Source organism: Ixodes scapularis, unplaced genomic scaffold (assembly GCF_016920785.2).
Source record: "Ixodes scapularis isolate PalLabHiFi unplaced genomic scaffold, ASM1692078v2 PGA_scaffold5__190_contigs__length_132052651, whole genome shotgun sequence".
In the NCBI taxonomy this organism is placed as follows: Eukaryota; Metazoa; Arthropoda; class Arachnida; order Ixodida; family Ixodidae; genus Ixodes; species Ixodes scapularis.
Window position 1 is genome coordinate 91,836,874 of NW_024609880.1, and position 22,003 is coordinate 91,858,876.

General features: G+C 42.4%; 1 protein-coding gene across 2 annotated transcripts; it reads right to left on the minus strand.

Annotated features, from left to right (window-relative positions):
* Positions 1-13,256: 13,256 nt before the first annotated feature.
* LOC120843593 (defensin-like) lies at positions 13,257-15,842 on the minus strand. Of its 2 annotated transcripts, none has more exons than XM_040214997.2 (4): positions 15,750-15,842; positions 15,280-15,364; positions 15,099-15,158; positions 13,257-13,579 (listed from the first exon to the last, which is right to left on the minus strand). In XM_040214997.2, the coding sequence occupies exons 2-4, from the start codon at positions 15,320-15,322 to the stop codon at positions 13,458-13,460; spliced, it is 225 nt and encodes a 74-aa protein (XP_040070931.1). In that variant the 5' UTR covers positions 15,323-15,364; positions 15,750-15,842; the 3' UTR covers positions 13,257-13,457. The 2 variants fall into 2 exon arrangements, with proteins under 2 accessions (XP_040070931.1, XP_042149860.1); XM_042293926.1 differs by having other exon boundaries at positions 15,280-15,368; positions 15,750-15,812.
* Between the last annotated feature and the right edge of the window lie 6,161 nt (positions 15,843-22,003).

Below are 22,003 nucleotides of genomic sequence, written 5' to 3' on the forward strand. Positions count from 1 at the left end.
TAGAACATTCTGACCTCGCAGAAGCAACACGGTTCTCGAGTTTACCAGAACATTACGTTAGAGTCAATAAAAATGCGCCTCCGCGGCCAGGAATCGAACCGTGGCTTTCCGTGTGGCACCCACTAGCGATAACCGTTATGCCTCGAGCGCAAAACGGCAGAGCCAGGATTTCAAAGTTGGGCCTCCCAAAATCTGGTCGGGTGTGCTAACCTTTACACCACTCCACCTTGTCTTTCTGGCGTTTCCTACCAGTATCATTAATGCACAAAAAACGATATGTATCCAATCGGAGGTGTTCTGGAAACACACGTCGCCGCGTGGAACGCGGTACGACACTTGGTGTCACGTGGTACGTGCTCGTTTTATCTCCAGAAATCCTCCCACTGTTTGTCTCTTTCGGTGTACATGTAGTATTCTTTGTTTACGAGCTTCAGGGACACGGTATCATCATCATCTGAGAGAATCAAGAGCCACGTTATTGAATATGTAACACGAGCACTTCACACCAACGTACGTGCTCTCTGAGGAGGATATAAGCGAACATATTCAGATGAATGAACCGTACTTAATCCAATGAATCAAGGAATTAAAGTTTTCAGGAACCCGCCGAAAGCCGAAAAACGGCGGAGCTGGATTTAAACTTTAGGCCTCCCATTGTACGGTCGGGTATGCTAACCTCTACACCACTCCATTTTTAGTATATGTACTTTGGAGAAGCGAGAACCAGCGCCTTTTTTTAGTATATGCACTAAAAGGTTTTTTTAGTATATGTACTTTGGGATTAATATCTTGGGTCCAAATAGGATTTCTGGAGCACAAACGAGCACGTACCACATGGCACCAAGCTTCGTACCGCGTTCCACGCGGCGGCGTGTATTTCCAAAACACCTCCGAGTTGATACATTTGGTTCCTCATGCATTAATAAGACAGGTAGGAAACGCCAGAAAGCCAAGGTGAAGTGGTGTAGAGGTTAGCACACCCGACCGGACATTGGGAGGCCCAAAGCTCAAATCCTCGCTCCGCCTTTTTTTTTTTTTTGGCTTTCGTCGGGTTCCTCAAAACTTTGATTCTTTGATTCATTGGACTAAGTAGGGTTCATTCATCTGCGTATGTCAGTTTATATATATATATATATATATATATATATATATATATATATATATATATATATAAACAATATTGTTGATATTTGAAAAGTTCAAAACGTTACGGACATTTCACACTTTGAATATGTATACTCTTTCTTTTTATTCTGATGAATACGCGGCAATTTATGATCCTCGTTTTCCGCTGAGAACTCATGATGTGTTGTTCGTACTGTTGTTCCTTGTCTTTATTGTTATTTTTAATTTATTGTAGCCTATTTTGTTTGGCATTTCCAATATATGTCTATTCATTCTGCCCAACCCCTTGTGCACAAATTCGCAGCTGGCCGATCTAATTTCGTTCCCAACGGTTTATCGTGCCAGAAACGCCCGTGCCGGGTTTTCTTTTCGACCATACGGCCAGTGTCTTTTTTGGGGGGGCTGGTTCAAGACACCACGTCCTGTTCTACACGCAAAAAAAGGCAGAGAGAATTACCAGCGAAAATGTTAATATCTTTGCGCTCAATTACCTACAATAATAATGACAGATTGTGAAGCAACGTAAGGAGTTTATTGAACGCCCTTTGCAAGGACGATAAACACGCGGTTGCAGAAGTAGATTTGTTTCCGAGACAAGACCATCCCCGCAAATAAGCTCACAGCCTACCGAAAAGCACCATTGATTCGTGTTAACGTATCAATGTACAATGTAATAGCATGCGCAGGTCTGCATCGTAAGTCCCACGCAGTAACCTCCGTGTCCTCCAGTGCTCTCGCAGTGCCTGAGACAGCTGCGTCTGTCGAAGGGGCATCCAAAACCGCGTCCTGAAAAAACACATTTATATCGAATTAGCACAAACCTTACATTTTAAAAAGCTCGTACACGTATAGTGTATGAGATGCATAAAACACCAATCATGCGCATCAGTTTAATCAATTTTGTCAATATAAAAAGCGATTGGTGTCGCACCACAATTGGTATAAAGCAGGGTGTAGAATATAACTTATAATCATTTCAATTGTGATTTAGATCATACCAGCTTTCAAGGATTCATTAAATCAAACATTTCCCGCTAAAAATATCTGCTATGGTTTTTGTTATTATATAATAATCCCCAATTTTTTTAAATTAATCCTCTGTTTATTGTTTGATGCTTTCTATATGCATGCGTATTTTATTCAAATAAAATGATAATCAAGCAAAAACGATTTCTATAAGAATGAACAAGAGCAAAATGAAGTCGCTTCTGCGGAAAAAGAAGCATTGAGCTTCATCTTTATCTTCCACGTAACGTCCAATTGCCACAAACCCCCAAGGAATAAGTAGGAAACAAAAACTAGAAAAGTAATGTCATATTGCAATCAACTCAAAACTCGAACAAAATCAAATGGGGCTTTTTTTATAAATAGCTAAAAACATCAAGCTGATTTTGTTACAGTGCGGCAGAGATTGCTGCAGTGAGAAGTTGTTAATAAAACTATACTCAAAATTTACGGTAATTCCTTTTTTCCGCATTGTTAACAGTGATCCAAAGGATGATCGATCAATCTGTAATGTTGCAATGCAAATCTAGTGGTGAAGAATCACTAAATTCGAACTCGCGTGATTTAAATTGAGATTAACTAAGAACATATATAAAATTTCGAAAACAGGGTGGCCCTGGGGCGTGGGGGATATTCGAACGATGCACAGGCTGGGAAGCTCTTTGGCTTAAACTTCGACAAATGTTCCACATTTTATTAAGATAAAACATATTCGCCATTGAAAAAAGGACGAAAACGTTTTGCTTTGAAGTGTTTCCGTCACTGTTGTTGGCTGCTTGAGTAGCTTTGAACGTTTGGCAGTCGAACCTGCGTGGGCTCGTGCACGCACACTTTGAAGATGAATCCTTTAAAGTCCTTAACGTGGCTGCTTAATGCAGACGCTGCGGCAAACTGGTTGGCTGCTATCTGATTTTGTGTGCGGAGAAACGCAGATCATTAAAATAATAGATTTCTCCGTGCGGCCAGCTTTGTCTACTGGGATCTGGAAGGCGTTTTGAAAACCCTTAGTAGCTCTGTGTGTTTTAACCTTCCGTGCATGCTGAGAGCGGCAGAGCACATGGTCGGAATATTGGCGGAGTATTAAAACGCGCGCATGGCGTACAACCAATTAATTTGGTATTCTCTTTCTTAATGATAAGCGCTCAAAAAGATTTTTGAGGTTACAATGCTACATAGCATAGCACATAGCCCGTGTTGTTTTACATTTCGTGGAAAATTCTGAAGCTTAGTGGCATCAAATACTTGCAACAACATCACAAAACAAACTTTTATCCGCTTCTTGCATAAAGATTACTGTACTTTTCCTAACGTTTTTACTCATACAAATATTTGGGGTAGCGTAACTCACGAACTCGAACGTGAGCCACTTGCTTTTCTTCCCTTTGTGCGCTTGAAGTAATAAACGCTCCTGAAAAAGTTAGAAACATGCGGGACATTATCTCATAGGGTTCATAACAAAGAGCTGAAAAGGCAGCTTTCGAGTTCAGAGTTCGAGATTTTAATGAATAACTACGAAACATTCACTCACCAGCAACGAGAAGGGCGATCAAGGCAACACCAATGACCTTCATGATTTAAATGTTGATGATGCGGTGTTCTACTTGGCCTGTGTCCTGCCTCACCAACAAGAATATTTATGATTGTTAAAATTGCCTTAATCGTAGCTCGAAAATAACTCTTAAAATGTGCGCAATTAAACTGCTAGCTCTGAATTAAATTAACAATATATCTATTTTTAATTTCCCCCCTTATTTTGTATAATAATTACCAGCAAGAGGCTTACAAAGCAGCTGTGTAAATTAAAGCTATTTCATCTGTTGTTGTTTTTCATTGAGCAAGTAAGTTTTTTTTTTCTTTCTATGAAGTAGGGCTGCTGATTAAATATTTTAGTTGCAATTCATGTTGAGCCACAACATCGCTCTTACACGCTTTTTTTTTTTGTTTCACAAACAACAAGAATGGGCATCAATTAAAAAAAAATAAGAAAAGAGACAAGCAGTGTCTCTAACCGTTAGCAGCCCTACTCACCTTATTTGAGCTCTACGCAAAGGTGGCCGTTTTGTCTAACCGGAGTCCAAAGCTCTTATATTGTTGCAGTCCAAACAAATTAGCGAGGAAAAAGTCCTCTTTAGAGCTAGTGTTTTTCCCTTCACAATGCCTGGAGTTTCAGGTTATTGCGACGCCCAAATAAATCTTCTCTGTCCCTACTTTTGGCCCTAAGTTTTGTTTTACACATGTTTTACTGCGAGCGTATCGCAAATCCGGTGTTGGAGACGTGCCATGAAATTTTCTTGCGTAGGCGGAAGGTGTGCCTGGTGTCATCTTGTAGTGGACAAGTGATAGCTACAGGAATGCCTGCCATGCCAAGAGGCGTGACAGTGATCCAACGCAGCGTGACGCACGCCATGGAGCGTACCAGACAGGGATTACGAGCCCTGCCCGAACGGCGAGACTGGCTGGGATCACAGCGACAGCAGAATGGATTTGTAGCAGCTCCTTTTTTCTTTGGCAATTGTGGTGATAAAGATGTCTTTGTGTTTAAACCGGCAAACGTCTTTCTATCGCCACAATCTATTTCAATGTTTTTATTAGATTTTGTGATCCGTGTTTAAGGATCCTGTTTTTAATGTTTTCTTACATGAGCATTAACAATCTAAAACGTTCCCTTACATGTACTTTTTTATAACACCCTGGCCCATCATTGCATCTTTATAAAATATTCCAAGTAGGCGGTAAAGCCCCTAAAAAAATAGTTTAAAAATTAGAAAAACAAATTTTGTAATTATGAAAATAAAATTGACCCTAACGTTCCTTTTTACGGCGATCGTAATGACCGGGTATTTGGAAGAGGACCATGAAATGGTCCTTTTATTTTAAGAAGACAGTTGTAGACCTATCTGACAAAAAATATTGCTTTTTTTATAGATGCACATCATAGCTATAGAGAGGAGCCTCCAGTTTGCCACATTTAAAGGCGAGCTTTGCTAGTTTCTTCTATATTTTTTCTTAATCCTATCTATTATTTAACCACATGACCTGCATCAGAGATGGCAAAATTAATTTTAAAAAGTAATTACTTAACATTACTTATTACTATCCTGAATACTCCAAAGATGTAATAATTACATTACAAATTACCGCAGACTAAAAATAATGACATTACATTACAATTACTTTCCAAAAGTAATGAAATTACTTCTACATTACTTTTGAATGCCTTGAAGCAGTAATTTGTGCTTGTTTTATTTACCGTAGATGTACCAAAAATGAGACCTTCCTGTTCGTACTGCAACAGCCTTATGCGCGTCAAAGTGAACCATACTGAACAGTCGTTTTGCTGGCGCACACGACGTAGGTATTAAATATGACGAATAGCTCTTTTACATGTGGCTCAAATACAGTCACTCACCGGTTTCTCTGTTCATTTAAAGGTGAAGGTCCTTACTAGTAGGGTACTATGTTTCCGTCAACCTGATTTAGACGAAGTTATAGTCCCCTGTCAGTATGTTAAGTTGGGCCACGGAAGCTCGTTCTTGCGAGGAGTCATTACGTGAAACGTTTTCCTTCCGCCTCGGACGCAGTAAAATCCTATCGCCCCAAGTGCACTAGTTGACGTATTCCCGGTCCGTCCTCCCAAAAAGAATTGTCTCAAACACCCGAAGAGCCAAAGCTTTTGTGCATTGTCACACTAAGGGGCTGGATAATTGCTAACCAGAAGCGTCGCCAATTGAGGAAAGGAATGATGCGCGCTTCTTAAATTCTGTATTTTCCCAACAAACGGGTGGCGATATTAGCTTGTAGGCTTATTCCCGAATAAACTTTTCAAGGGAAGGCAGCGATCCATACCGCGAGCGGCACCTGCTTTGCTCTGCTTTGTCAAGGCCCCAGCACGAAAGGTGCTGGGGCCTTGACAAGGCATTTGGAAATAACTAATTATTAACATCGTTTGTTGTTCACAATGGTCGAAGCTTACGGTTTGACCTAGCTTGACGAAAGAACACGAAGGCTGGAGACGTGCTTGTCCGGTCCTCTCATTGGTGACGTGTCCTTCGCCTTGTAGCCCAAAACCCGTTCATCCATAAGCTGACAGTGCACGCGGTTGAAGCTACAGGCTTTTTGGAACAGTCACATGTCTACCTTTCGCCACGTACCCACGTTCTGGTTCATACCAACGTGCAGAGAAAGGGACGGGTCCGGTGATTCAAAGGTGGTGTTTGATTGGTTCTGGTTAGCTCGCAGCTCCCACCGCACTGTCAGCTTAGGGATGAACGAAGTACAGCATCGAATCTTTCTTGCCTGGGGCTCGTAAGCCGTGGCCTTCCAGTTATGTTTGCTCGCAAGCTTTTCTCCTTCAGCTATCCAGTCCGCCTTTGTGCGTGTGTTTAGTTCTTTGTACGAGGCTATGCACTGAGGTGGCGGAGGCATTGCGAAGCTGCCCAAGCTTTTGCTGTAAAAGCACATTTTTGACTTAAAACAAACGAAACATAACTTATGTCGTGAGTACTGTTATTAAAGATTAATAAGAAAATATTTGTGCACGGTACTTCGGTAAACGTTTGACGTAAAACTCTCAGGTAACGTGTCTACTGGTCAAAATGTGCAAGATGGCGGCGTCTCGTTGGGGGCCCCTTTCAGCTGCCAATTTATTGTTGTAAGGCCCTGTACCTCGCTGTCTCGCCCACAAATCACTTTGCCCGTGCATTGCTACTGGATTGGGTTGGCTGCTGGGCCAAACACACTAACAAGCCTGGTTTCTCTCGTTCCCGACATCAAGAGCGTCTAGTCTAAAGTCAAACAACGCCTGCTAGTTGTGAGAGCAGACGCGCGGCAGCCTCCGGCATCGCCTGCGATTTCAAAACCGTTTATCGTCGTCTGCCGTGCCTAAAAGACACGGACATTAACGCTATCCGTCGGCGTCCGTTTTCACCTCGTCCATCTGCTAATATTCCTCCCTCGTCTAAAAGCTTTTTCTACGCTCGCAAGACTCGACCATGTGAACGACGTTTTAACATTCTATCATGCGCTGGCTACAGTCAAATACAAGCGTCTGTCAGCATCTGTCGATGTGCGGTAAAAAGCGGCAAAGGAAACTAAAAAAAGGAACAAAATAAATATGCCGTCATCGAAGCTTTTATGTTCTTGTTATTTTTTTTTTCTCATGGCATCCGCTAGTAAGGTGAGAGAGCGTCATGACGCACAATTAAAACGTTACCAGAAATTATTTTCTTCGGCAGTCCAGGGGCCTTGCAAACATGAGAGCTACTCGCCTATCGAAGCCAAATGACGGTAACACACTTGGACTAACTTGATGCGAGCCGAGCGCCCAATTTCCTCCAGCCAATTCGCTCCCAAATTCATACGTGTGTAGGTATCTTCCAGGTATTGAAACCGTGGTTACAATCACGTTGGTTGCAAAATTCACAGAACAGCGGGGCCGCTTTTATGGAAACCAACATTTTCATTCGGCATGAACACCTGCAAAGAAAGAAATTACGCCAGATTGATCAGAACAGTTGACGTCGAACGTTAAGCAAGCCCCGCTACAGAAACAAGCATCCACACAGCGCGGCCGAAAAAGCGTACTTGCGACAGCTGTTTGCTGCGAACCATGTCCGTTGATGAAATCTTCCTCTAAATCGTTCTGTACACTCAAAACGATCCGCACTCATAAAAAAATGACGAGCTCAACGAGCTACGCTCTTTCAGCCCGTTCAGCACCCAGCAGACCCTGGCAGCCATGTTTCTTAACGTCTCAAGCGAAAGCCGGAGAAACAATTTCAGAAAACATTTGGAAACAATATAGACGGGAGTTGTTTCTGAAACATTTAAAAAAAATTCTGGATTAAAATACTATTACGGCACGGAGGTACAAATTTACAACCAACCTTTCACAAGTCAATCGTTTCTCCAGCCGATGAGAGATGTAGGCACCTTGTAAGCAGGGTCGGAGTTAGTGGGCCGCGACCTCAACCTTCTCCACCGAAATTTGCGTCTAGCGGCGTAAATATTGCAAAAAAAAAAAAAAAAAAGTTTTTCCGTCATCAACTATTTTTATACACAATTCTTGTCTAAGCTTTTGGGGAAAAATTTGTTTTTTTGTTTTATTGGAGCGTTTTTTAAGGGTAACGTCGAGGGTACCAAAGGAATTAAACTGATCCAGGAGCTTTATTGGTTCCTCGGTATATTAATAGCACCTTCAGGGTGCTATTAAAATACCGAGTGAACAAAAGTGAACAAACACAACCTAGTAAAGTTTCTTTTACGTTCAAATTTGGGTTTCTATTTCTTCACCGTCGCTCCAAAATTTACACTCTGTAGCGTGCCTGTGTTAACAAATATTTTAGTTTTACTTTTTTGTGCGTTTGGCCTAATTAAGGCTTGTTTCGTATCTTTTATTTCAGTTTTGTGTTGCTTACTTTAAAATTGTGTATAATGATTCTCAACTGTACAATTACTTGTGTATATAACATTTCCACGCGTATTTTCCTAGTAAGGCAGGCAGTAGATAAAATAAATAAATAGGTCCCATGGTATCATGCCGAGTCAATTGAATGGCCAAAAGAGAACTAGGAAAAAAATATTAATCGAAAAAGTAAGGTCTAGGTTCACAGAATAAATTTGGACACCTGCTTACTCCGAAGGCGAGTGGGAGTCAGAAAACATGGAGCATATTTGAGTAAAGTGAACTACAGCAATGAAACAATATTGCACCATGCAATTCGTTAGTTGAACATATTGTCACGAATGAACGGGCGAGGAAACAGAATAACCGGCAAAACTGAAACGTTTAATCAGGGCGAACTTGTGCCCAAAAATAAAAAGGTAACAAAATATAACTGCAGAGCGTCGCGGGCGTCGAAGTCGGCGAGAGAGAGCAGAGTGGAACGCTAGGGCGAGACTGACTCGACAAAGTCGCCGGCGGCCTCTTATCTAGAGTGAGTCACCATCCCGAAGATTCGGTGGAGAAGGTTCGAGCGTAGCGCGCTCGGGGCGAGAATGAACATGCACTTTCTAGAAAAACGAGAGCAGGGATAAACGATAGAAGTTATGTCCGCAGCAAGAATAAACGAGAACCTTCTACAGGTCCGTGGTCTTGCGCGCGGCAATATATTGGAATAACTGCGAACACAATAAGATGGCTGCAGCCATGTCTATAAGAGGAGGACGTCCACGTAAATGAACTTTCAATCTGATCCAAAGCAGTAGCGCTCCACGTTTCACTTATATCCTGAACGGTGGATGCGGCAGAACGTTTCTATCGCTTGCTGCGCGTTCCTGTCTGTTCGCAGACCCTGGCGCCTCCGAGCCGTCCGATGTTCCTGCAGGGGCTGTCTCAGGCTCCTTGGTTGAAGAGACAGCCAGAGCCACGTCGTGGAACAAAATCAAGAACCAATCAGTACAAAGCCCGCACTCCAAAACTGCCCTAGATGTGAACTGTCTCCATCCTAAATGCCAATCACTGGTGTCCTCCTAACTAGTTTTGTCAACCACTGGCGTCCCACCGATTAGTTCCGCGTGCTGAAATTTCAAGCACAGTGCCATGGCACAGACCGTGTTTTCTAGGTCTAGACATGTCAGCCTTGTCATTCGAGCAATTCTTTTGCCAAACGTCGATAGATGTACTAGGAAGGATCATTTGATGACAGCAATTGGTTCCCCCTAAATCACTCCGGAAAACTGTACACACTGGATTTTTTTCCATAGTGTACGTAATTGGAAGAAATGTCAAAGCAGCTGTTTTATGCGGACGCTGGAAAAGATCGGCAGACCTTCGTTCCTGTTTTTAAGAAGGAAATATACACGCTAGCCATATATGTCGCACAAAATAAGACAATAGGTTTCATATCTTGTTCCCAGGATGATGGCCGAAGTATTGCTGCCTGGAGTGTTATCAATCCTCCGTAATCACATAAAAAAGATTGCTGCTTGACATATTAGGATTTGCAAAAATCCTAATATCTGATTTGCAAAAATTGCGAAACCAGCAATCGTATTCTGCCATAAAGCTTACTGCAGGTTCGTGTCCATTATACCAATATTTGTAATATTGGTCACGAACTCAAAACTGAGCAACTTGACGTCCGTTCTCTTGTCCGGCGGAACTCATGAAAGCGCCTGTGTTAGAAAGATATAGGACTTTAGTTCCCGATCAATGAGAAAAAACACAGGCAATCGGTGAATTAACTTTATATTAAAATCCGAAAAGGGACGGGGGGGGGGGGGGGGGGGGGCAATCATCCGCATTCTTTCAAACTAGAACTTCTTTGGGACACTATTTGATTGTACATTTTCATTTATTTATAGTACCTTTGTACCCTTAGGACCTTAACTTTTAGCGTTTCTCACTCAAAATGCAACTTTTGAGCTCACAGTAGTCAAACTGATTCGCCATTGCGCTAGGATTCACTGGTTTTTACTCGTAATGAAACAAACTAACTTGCGTCCCATAGGCGACTGATGGCAGCTGAAAAAGTCCGCCTGGTCCGAGGATCGATGTCGGAACCTTCTTAAGTCGACCGTCGAAATCATTTGACGTGAAAAAAACAATGACTTACCAGCAATGAGGAGGGCGATCAAGGCAACAGCAACAACTCTCATTATTTCAGGATTGATAATGTTTTGTGGTACTTGACTTGTTTTCTGCATCACCGACATAAGTAATGATAATTGTTAAAATTGCTTCATTCATAACAAGAGAATCACACTTAGGAGTGACTTTCCTTAAACTACTTGGTGCACAATAAAAAAAAGTTTCTTATATATATATATATATTTAGATTTTGAACTCATTGCGTTTATCAAAACAAACTACACTTTCAATAGAGGCAACAGCATTAATGAACGTTTACTTATATTTACTTTTAATAAAGCGAACAATAATCTTTAGTTTCATTGGACAAAGAAGGACTAACACGACTTTAGTTCTAAAGAAAATAAACACAACAATAATGGAGATTGAAAAAGAAAATGAGAAACCAGCCAAAAACTACGCCACTATCAGCTAGCACTCCCACACCACTCTCCTTTGCTGTGCTGCACGCAAAGGATGCCGTCGTGTCCAACCGACGATCGAGAGTCTTATATAACGACTGTCGAAAGGAAGCAACAAGAAAGAGAACTTTGTTTGCCGTTAGGGTTGTCCCCCTTTGAATTATTTGTGCAATACTGTTGCGGACCCCGAAGTAGCAGCCGCCGTCGCAACTTCGCCCTTCAATTTTATTTCGTGCATTTTTTACGACAAGAATATCGCGTGGCTGCTTTTGAAGAAGTGCAGTGAAACATTCTGAGTGCATGCGGAATGTCTGTGGAAAGTCAATTGGCAAGTCGCTTAACATTTTGATCCACGCTTTAAGAATTAATGTTTGGGGGTTTGGTTACCCTGGGGCTTACGATGTACGAAGCGGTTTTCCACGTACGTCCCCGCGAAGCGTGCGCTGTTGGTTCATCACAGCGATTTCATAAAATTCGTACAGCTAGCGAAGCGGCCCCAATTGAGGTCCGCATTGAAAATAGGAAGCGTATGGGTATTGTTGAAGCATGGACGAGCCTGATGTTTATTTCGCGAAAGTCGCAGTGTCTAGGCCTTCTCTCTGTACGGTAGATTTCTTCTTTTTTCTTTTTTTAACGAACATGGATGCAGTTCCTTCATAAACATTTTTCGCATACTTTGATATGATAATGGTTGATAACGACGTCCACCTTTGTGAAGGCGGAGTCGCCATTCTATCTATAGCAGCGCCTATTTCCGCACGTCTTTTTTTTTAACACTTCCAGCTCTAAAAAGAGAGAGACAAGAAAAGATTGTCTGCACGGTGCTAAACACCAAAGTTTATTAAAGCCCTTGTGGCGCATCATGGCAGGGCCTTGAGCCAAAAATGGCGTGACGTCACCTCATATGCCGCGGTTCGTCGCCAGTGGCCACTGCAGACCTGTTGGCTGTAGAACTACCTTGTAAACCCTGCCCTGTCGCCGGCGGCCACGACAGATCGAAAAGGGGAGCACATGTTCACAAGTAAGATGCGCCATTAACCAAAACACACACACACACACACACACAAATAGCGACGCGTCGCCGAAATCCAAGAGAAACGAGAGCGGCAGGTTTCGAGAAGGATGATACTTGAGTAACCGGGAGTATGCAGTGCTTTAAATTTTATTGTAAGCGAATGACACATCCCTAAAGATTTTTTGTTTCTTTTTTTTTTTTTTTTAGATTTTAGAAGTGATCGCTAAATTTAAAACAACGAAGTGTGACCCGTGTCATGACACTGTAATGTTGAATGCTATATCTACGCCTGCTCCAACTTACATCTGGCAGTATTTTAGCGTAATGTCAAGTATACATGAAAGGGGCGAGTCTTGTGACTGAGACCGGACTCTCATGAGGAGCCGTCAAGCTGAGCATGTACACACTTAAGCTGCGTCGCATTTGTTCATTTGTTTAAGCTTATGGTCCGTTACTTGATTAATTATCACCAGCATTTATTTTGAAAGCTTTGAAATTAAGGGCATATAACGACACTCAAATTTCTTAGTTTGTTGTTTGAAAAAACAAAGAACCCTCTAGCTGAACTGAATATATATATATATAAACAATAAATTTGATAATTGAAGAATTCAAAACGTTGCGGACGTTTTACACTTTGAATATGTATGCTCTTTTGTTTTTATTGTGATGAATACGCGGAAATTTATAATCCTCCTTTTTCACTGAGACTCATAGTGTGATGCTCACATTGTGTTCTTCATTCATACACGGCCATTTAAACTTTTTTTGTTGTTCGTACTGTTGTTTCTTGTATTTATTGTGGTTTTTTTATTTATTGTAGCCTGTTTTGTTCAGCATTGCCAATATCTGTCCGGCTTCGGACAGACGCGCGGTGTATTCATTCTGCCCAACCGCTTGTACATAAATTCGGAGCTGGCCAATCAAATCTCGTTCCCAACGGTTCATCGCGCCAGACACGCCCGTGGCGGGTTTTCTTTTCCCCACTACGGGCCGATGTCTTTTTCGGGGGGCTAATTTATGACGCCGCATCCTGTTCTACAGGCAAAAAAGGCAAACAGAATTACCGGAGACAATGTTAATATCTTTGTGTTCAATAACATACAATAATGAAGACCCATTACGAAGCAAGGTAGGAGTTTATTGAACGGCCATCGCAAGGACGGTAAATACGCGGTTACAGAAGTCGATGTGCTTCCGAGACAAGAACATCCCCGCAAATAAGCTCACAGTCTGCCGAAAAGCACCATAGATTCCTGTCTAACGAATCAATGTCGAATTCCTCCTCACATTTGAGGTGGCATACTAGCTTCGGTGTTTTCTAGTTGTGGTAGCATGTGCACGTCAACTTGAGAAATCCCCCGCAGTAACCTCCGCGTCGTCCGACGCTCTGGCAGTGCCTGTGACAGGCGCCTTGGTCCAAGGGACATCCAAACCCACGTCCTAAAAAAAAAAAACACATTTATATCGAATTAGCACAAACCTTACAGTTTAAAAAGCTGGTACACGTATAGTTTACGAGATGTATAAAACACAAATCATTCGCATAAGTTTAATCTATTTCGTCAATATAAAAAGCGATTGTTGGCGCACCGCAATTGGTATAGAGCAGGGTGTAGAATATAACTTAATAAGAATATAATAGAGACATATTTTTATTATTATATAAAATCCGAAAATTCTTTTAATTAACCGTTCACTTATTATTTGATTATTTCGATGTGCATGCGTGTTGTACTCAAATAAAATGATAATCAAGCAAGATGATTTCTATCAGAATGAACACGAGCAAAATGAAGTGCCGTTCCGAGGAAAAAGAAGCATTGAGCTTGATCTCTACCTTCCACTTCGTTCGTGAACCAAGAAACGTCCAATTGCCAAAAATCCGAAGGGATAAGTAAAAAACAAAAACTAGAAAACAAATCTCATATTGCAATCAGCTTCAAACTCGAACAAAATCAAATGTCCCTTTTTATAAAAAACTAAATAAAAATCAAAAGGTTTCTGTTATAGTGCGGCGGGGATTGCTGCAGTGAGAACTTCTTAATAAAACTATAGTCAACGTTTACTGTAATTCCTTTTTCCGGATTGTTATCAGTGATCCAAAGGATGATTGATCAAGCTGTCATGTTGCAAAAAAATCTAGTGGTGAATAATAACTAATTTCTAAATAGAGTCATTTAAATTGAGAAAACTGTGAACATAAATAAAATGGCGAAAATAGGGGGGCCTGGGGCTGAGGGGATATTCGGATGACGCACAGGCAGGAAAGCTCTTTGGCTTAAACTTCCACAAATGTTCCACATTTTATTAAGTTGAAACATATTCGCCGATGAAGAAAGGACGAAAACGCCTTGCTTTGAAGTGTTTCCGTCACTGTTGTTGGCTGCTTGAGTAGCTTTGAACGTTTGGCAATCGGACCTGCGTGGGCTCGTGCACGCACACTTTGAAGATGAATCCTTTAAAGTCCTTAACGTTACTGCTTAAGGCAATCGCTGCGGCAAATTGGTTGGTTGCTATCTGATTTTGTGTGCGGAGAAACGTAGATCATTCCAATAATAGATATCTGCGTGCGGCCAGCTTTGTCTACTAGGATCTGAAAGGCATTTTGAAAAAATGTAGTAGCTCTTTGTGTGGTAGCCTTCCACGCATGCTGAGAGCGGCATAGCTCATGGGTGGAACATTGGCGGAATATTAAAACGTGCGCATGCGCACAGCCAATTTATTCGGTTTTCTCTGTCTCGGTGATAAGCGCTCAAAAAGATTTTTGAGGTTACAATACTACATAGCATAGCACAAAGGGCGTGTTGTATTACTCTTTGTGGAAAATTCTGGAGCTTAGTCGGGTCAAAATACTTGCAACAACATCACAAAACTAACTATTATCCCCTTCTTGCCTAAAGATTGCTGTACTTTTCTTGATGTTTTTACTGATACAAATATTTGGGTTGGCGTTACTCACGAACTCGAACGTGAGCCACTTGGTTTTCTTCCTCTTGTGCGCTGGAAGTCATAAACGCTCCTGAAAAAAGTTAGAAACATGCGGAACATTAGTTTATATGGTTCATAACTCAGAGCTCAAAAAGCAGCTTCCGAGTTCCCAGTTTGAGATTTTAATGAACAATTACCAAAACTTCACTCACCAGCAACGAGAAGGGCGATCAAGGTAACAGCAATGACCCTCATGATTTCAAGGTTGATGATGCAGTGGTCTACTTCACCAGTGTTCTGCCTCATCAAAAAAAAATATTGATGACTGTTAAAATTGTTCTAATCATCACACAAAAAACTCTTAAAAATATGCGTGATTAAACTGCTAGCTGATCATTAAATAAACAATATATCTATTTTAATTTTATTATAATCCTATAAAATATAATTAAATATATACACTTTCATCTGGTAAAAAGTATCGCTTCACTAAAACGTAAACCAACTGCGATACATATTTCTGCTTACACAGAGCGCCCGATAATATTTGATAAATGGGACATTTACACACGAAACCAAAACGAAGGCATTCATAACTTACGTATTTGATAAATATGGCCCTTTTTGTATAAAAAAGGGATATCGCTCAATCAGAGGTTAAGTTATACAAAAATTGGCTTACCTTCGCAGTGTGCCGAGGCGAAAAGGCTTGTAGGTGCTCTAAGCGTCAGTGCGCTTTTTATACCCGTAGCTGCGTCCGAAAATATGGGGAGCGTTGCCAGTAGCCGAACCTGGGGTTTCCCATGTAACAGATATGTTGAAGGTATCACGCGTCCGGGCAGATATGAACTCCCACGCAACAATTTCCAGTTACTCGGAATTCCCCAGTCGTTGACAGATGGTTGACTAGATCAAGGCGCTATCTCGCCCGGCGTGATTATTTCATACTCAGGTACGCAGCACGAGGGCTGAAAGTATACTCATATACTTAGTTTCACAAGAAGTCCAGAAGCAGCCCACGCTAGCAGCTGATGGGACCCAGGAGACAACGTCAAAGGCACACTAGAAGCACGGCGTCCGCCATGTTTCTGTACGTGTTTTACCATCGCCGAAATATCATAAACAACAAAGCCACATTGGCTTGCGCTTTTGACCGTACTTGATTGCTCCTATTAGCTAGTGGCGTCAGCTGCGTCTGGCCGTAAGCTGAAACGAAGTCTAGATGGACGCTGCCAACTCACCGAGATGGTATTCATAGCGGCTGCCGTCGCTATGCGTCCTATCGCCTAGCAGGTCCAAATATGCCCCACGGTCGCTCCTTTCTGTTCGCCTCCCGTCGTTCAAGGCGCCACCGTTTTAAGGCTGAATGACGTTAGAGCCGCACCCCAACAGAAACCTCACAAACACAGACACACTAAAAAATATATAGTCATTTGGCGGCAAATGAGTATATTCTTCTAGTGTGTGTGTGCTTGTGAGTGTTTTTTCTTGTGGTGAGCTGTAACGTTATTCAGCCTGAACTGAATCTTTCTTGTGGTGAGCAGTCTTATCGTTTTAAGGCGGCGGCTGCGATGGTAACTGCAGTGGATTATATGCAATTCGTATATTTCGAAGCACGTCGCCTAGATGGTGTTCCACCGTCCTCTATGGAACATAGTTTGGAAACAAGAATGTTGATAGTGCTTTTAAACGATGGGTGGCGGAATGAAGGAGGGAAGGGGGTACCCCTCCAAGGGAATTCCAAAAAGCTCAGATAATCTATAGTAACGTTGACTTGGAAAAATGGCCTCATGAAACCATATAGTGATTGCAATGTACAGTACAAGTTCAGATGGCGCTGTCGTGCTGTTGCAAATTCATGCAGGCAGCGACCATGGCGAATAGCATCTCATGAAATATTTTTTTTTAGCTTTCAGAAGTGATCGCTAAATTTGACACAACGAGATGTGACGAGATGTCATAAAGCTGTAATGTTGTATGCTATATCTACTCCTGCTCCAATTTACATATAGCTGATTTTTACATAATGTAATGTTGCTAAAGGGGTTCGAGTTTGTGACTGAGCACGGACTCTTATGATGAGCTGTCAAGCTGCGCATGTATACTTAAGCTGCGTCGCATTTGTTCATTTGTTAGCACTTATGATCCGTTACCTCATTGCTTATCACCAGCATCTATTTTGAAAGCTTTCAAATTAGGGGCCTATAAAGACACGCAAATTTCTTGGTATGTTATTTGAAAAAAAAGTGCAAAAATAGACGTTTTGCTGAATTGCAGATGGATGTTTTCAAATCAAATCGTGCAGGCAAAAATTGGGTTTTAGTTTTTAAGTTCGCTGAAAAAATATATGTTATGGCGTCGTCTCTAGAAAAGCAGTACCACAAACCGCAAGCTCGTCGGATTTTTCGTTCTCGACTTGGGAATTTTAAAAGAGCCTGCGGGGGAAAGCAGTGTTTTTCACATCCGTCGTGGGTCGGATGTTTCGCTCGATCCCCCGCCGTGTATTTTCTGTCCATATTATAATAACTTTTTTCAAGCACTCTCTTAGCACAGCTAAAAGTCTCTAGCACCATGAAATAATTTTAGGCGTTTGTTTTTTGTAAAAATGTCAAAAACGACAAAACGCGGTCAATTGTTGACGAAATTTGACAATTAAATACTGGCCATGTACTTGGGCTACATCAATATTTTTTGTGTCTACGGAGAGCCCAAAACACGCTCTTTAATATAAAATGACTCAGCTGTATGAAGTATCTTTTTCAGGGCGTTTACGTTTTTCATTTTTTGTTAAAATGTAGATATGATAGTTCACTACACGAAAAGTAAGTCGAGAAAGTGTTTATTTTGTTTGTATGTGTCATATTTAAGCATGAATATCGCACAAAAACGTGTCTTTACGGCTCGAAAGAGACTTGCGAATTGCGCGTCTTCACAAACTTGGAAATATTTTTGGCTTTTTTGAAATAAAATGAAATATAGTAATTTTGAAATGAAATACAGTAGTTACACCTTGTTATATTTATTGAATATTTAAATTTTATTATAGGCGGCAAGCTACATTGGAGGAGTTCAAAAGGGAAAGCAACCCTTGTTAACAGAGCAGTAGGCGTCGTAAATTTTTAATGTATAGAAATCGGCAGACGTCGTATTGATTCGGGGCCTTCGTTGGCCTATATGAACGTCCCGCCCTTTCGGAACCAGCAGATGACCACGACCTTTCGCGCTCGTTGTGTTAGATAGGACGGCCGGTGACAGTAAAGCGAGCAGCACACCCTCTGTCACGAGAAGTGAAATGGCACGAATGTGTCGTTGACGCGGCGAACAGTGACGGTCAAGCAGAAGGAGTCAGTCAGTCAGAGTATTGCACAAGGGAAAGCAAAGGAATTGTTTCCTGAAAGGATGAGGACACCACGGCCTTACAATACTGACGGCCAACAACAGTTCTGCCGGCCAAAACAACGCCGCGTGCGCGCTAAAACCGGCGGTGCGTGACAAAAATCCTGCAGACTCACACACAAAGATGGGCCGTTTTTGTTAGGGATGTTTGGGAAATTTTGAAACCAGCCATCCGTGCACGATACCACGTATTTGCATAGGCTTCGAGCGCCCTATCCCTTAGAACGGCCGCGCTCTATCTCTCTTTTGGAAACAGCAAGGCCCGGAGACTGACATTAAAAAAAAACGAGTGTTGGTAAATATACTTGTGTTTATTCTGCCCGGGGACTAGTTGAGTCGAAGTCAGCCTCCTTGTCAACAATGGCTATGCTTACATGGATGCGATTGCAGCACATCGGATCCAGTTAACGAATCGAATCGGTCCATGTGAACAGCTCGGATCGAATCAGATCGCATCCGATCCGATCCGCTGGGGCGGGGTGGTTTTAGATGGTCGATTCAAATCGAGACTCTCCATGTTGTATACGCTAGCGGATCGCATCGAGTGCTCGAGCGAGGGATTACGGGAGCTTTGCTTTGCATGCCGCTAGGCAAACCGGACACCTCGGAAACAATCTGAAGGTCACGAGGTCTGCGTTGTGATCCTTCGACACCAGGTGCCGCTACTGGTCGATCCGAATCCATGTAAACGTAGTGGTTGAAGTGGATCCGATTCGCTACTGAACTGGATCCGATGCGCTGCTATCGCATCCATGTAAACGTAGCCTATTCGCGACTCCAGCGACCTATAGGGCGCGCCACCACCAAACAAAAATGGCGGCTGAGTCCAGGTCGCGTCGGCTCAACCGGGCCGCCTGAACAGGTGGCGCGTTTAATTTAACAGGTTTTCTTTTGTTTAATGTCCAATTTTATAGGTATTTGAACTGAGACGGTTAAGTTATGCCGGCGCACATAAGCTTGCAAAGCATAGTTTTGTTTTCCGGGTGTTTTTTGTTCTTTTCATGTCAAACTTTCGTTTCGGAGATTTCGTTCAAAACCAAAACTACGGGTTCCGGAGAGACGGTAAGATACTAATCCGTTTTGATCATCTAAGAAAAGCTGCGATGACTAGAGAATTGTTCCACCGAGAGTAATGTTCAGCTAACTCGCATGCCTCGACCATGCGACTTATCTGACCGCGAAATCGAGCTTTTCTGCGTATCCGCGTTAAAAGGGACACTGACAGGGTGTTTATGCTCGCCGAGATTTTTAGTTGTACGTGACACATGAGAGCCCAACTACCCAGAACACAATTTGCGATTCGAAATTCGGTTTCTTTCCGCCCGAAAACCGCCGATCAAGAACTGGCCGGTTCGAGTCTCGCTCACTCTCTTTTCCGTGGTCATGGGCCGTTTTCTAAGGTATCGATGCGACCACCAAATTCAATCAATCTAACACAGGCTGCAGGAAAATTAAAAAAATTAAGCAAGCGCTTCTGCTGAGGACCATGTTAACTCGCCGAAGCCCCACTAAGCAGCTGATAGTCGTATTCCAATTCAGGTTTTACTAGCAATCGAGAAGTCATTTTGACGAGCGGGTTATGTATTATATTACGTACTATGGGGGAGGGGGGGGGGAGGGGGGTCCCACTAAAGCGATATTAGTATATTCTTCGGGTTGAAATATGAGCTTAGTTGTCTTGCTATTAGGTGAACTGCTGAATAAAGGTATATTTGCCAGACAGAAAGATACTACTGAAACTTAGCCAAATGGTTCTAGCCGGCAGCACGGAGACAAACTGGAGATAGTCTTCATCGGAGATTCACGCAGAACCTCTCTGCATTGAACTTTGCTTAAAATCCAAAACAAAAAAATTTAATTTTTTTTTTTTTTTTTTTGGCCGGTCAGTTTGAGCGTTGTAGACTGCTGGCTTGGACGGGGGTGTGATATAAATATTGGAGGCGCGATAGATCGAAATGCCGTGACGGCTTCTAACGTTGCGAGACTCGTCCCCACCTTTTGAAAACAGATCATTTCCCTCATTCATCATTTGCAGCGAGCAGGTTTTCCTGAATCAAGTAATTGCGAAATCAGCCCAAACTCCTTCAGTGTGGTCCAGAATCTTTTTCGGCGAAAAGCAGCCAAGATGAATAGCCAACGCACCGACCGGCGTGGGTGGCTCAAACTTGAATCTAATTAAACATAACTAAACTCAAGAACAGCCGCTGTCGAACCTTCCCATTCACTTGACTGCAACATTGGTGTTCCCTACAGTGGAACGCTTCGTCTGTCGTCCTTAGTCCACTGTTCTACATCCGCATAAAAAATACACTTATCAGTTACCAAGTAGTCGTCACTTTGAATGTGATTAGAGACAGACAAGTAATCAAAACCTTTTTCCGTGATTCCTTTCCATCCAAGAAATCTAAAGCACGCGACCGTGTGCTGGGGAGAAAACGGGCTTTCAAACACGTGATGGAAGGAAGCAATCTACTGAGGCTTCCCTACACTAATGAACACTCAGGCAAACTTCAGAAATTTTCGGACCTTCGTGAAATTACACTGTTCGCTACCGCGCCGACAACACGTGTCCGCGAAAGCCAGCCACCAGAGACGCGGAGGGGCGCGGAACGACCTGGTCCGGCTGTTTCCCGGTTTTCCCGCTTGGTGGCGTCTGTTTTGCTGGAGTCGCGAATAGCCGCTTGTGAAGAGTGGCATTCTCCCGAGATGAAAAGTTAGCGCCGGCTGACGCGTTCTTTTGAAAAAGGGAAGGAGAAAGAGAAAGTTTGAGTAACTGCAGTAACTACCTCGAAAGCTTCTCTCTCGATACGAAACTCGAGGCACGTTACGTCTCGGTTACGTTCTCGTACCATCGCTGCTCGAATCTATTCTTCACTTTGCTCCGCTCAGCCACTGTTTCGCACAGAAGTCGTGGATGTACGTAATAGAGTGAAGAACAGATTCGTGCGTCATCTGGACGCCGTCATCCTGTCAGGCTTCACTGTCGTGGGACTGGACTCGGCGTCGGTCAGTTAAGACTTTTTTTTTTTTTTATTTCGTGTGTGATTCTTTGCCCAGCTGAACTTTGTTTCTCGGATGCGGTTGTGTTGAACGTTTTCATTTTCTTTTTTATGTTTTTTTAGTCACTGTTTTGCTAGCACTGTTTAGTTGTTGGGTTTATTTCGTCTTGGCGTAGCGGCCTGATGGTGCTGTAGAGAGCGTGTTCCCACGCATTTGGTTGTATCCCGTTTATGGAATGCCCGGAGGAGTTGGTTTTTGTTCTTGCCATTTGCGGCTGAGTTTTTCCGTCTTTATTAATTTTTTTTTTTTTTTTAGCTTTACATTTTGTCAACTTTTTTGTTAGACTCTCCACCAGGCATGAACCTATCACCTTGCCACCGCTCAAACCCAATTTTTTAATTTTTTTAACGCAATTTTTGTTAAGAACGGAGTTGGGTAATTTTATACTTATTTATTTATTTTTATTCCTGTCCCTCTCCGTGACACTCTCTCCGTGTGTTTCGGATTCTTTCTGTGTCATAACTTTAGTGTATTAAGGAA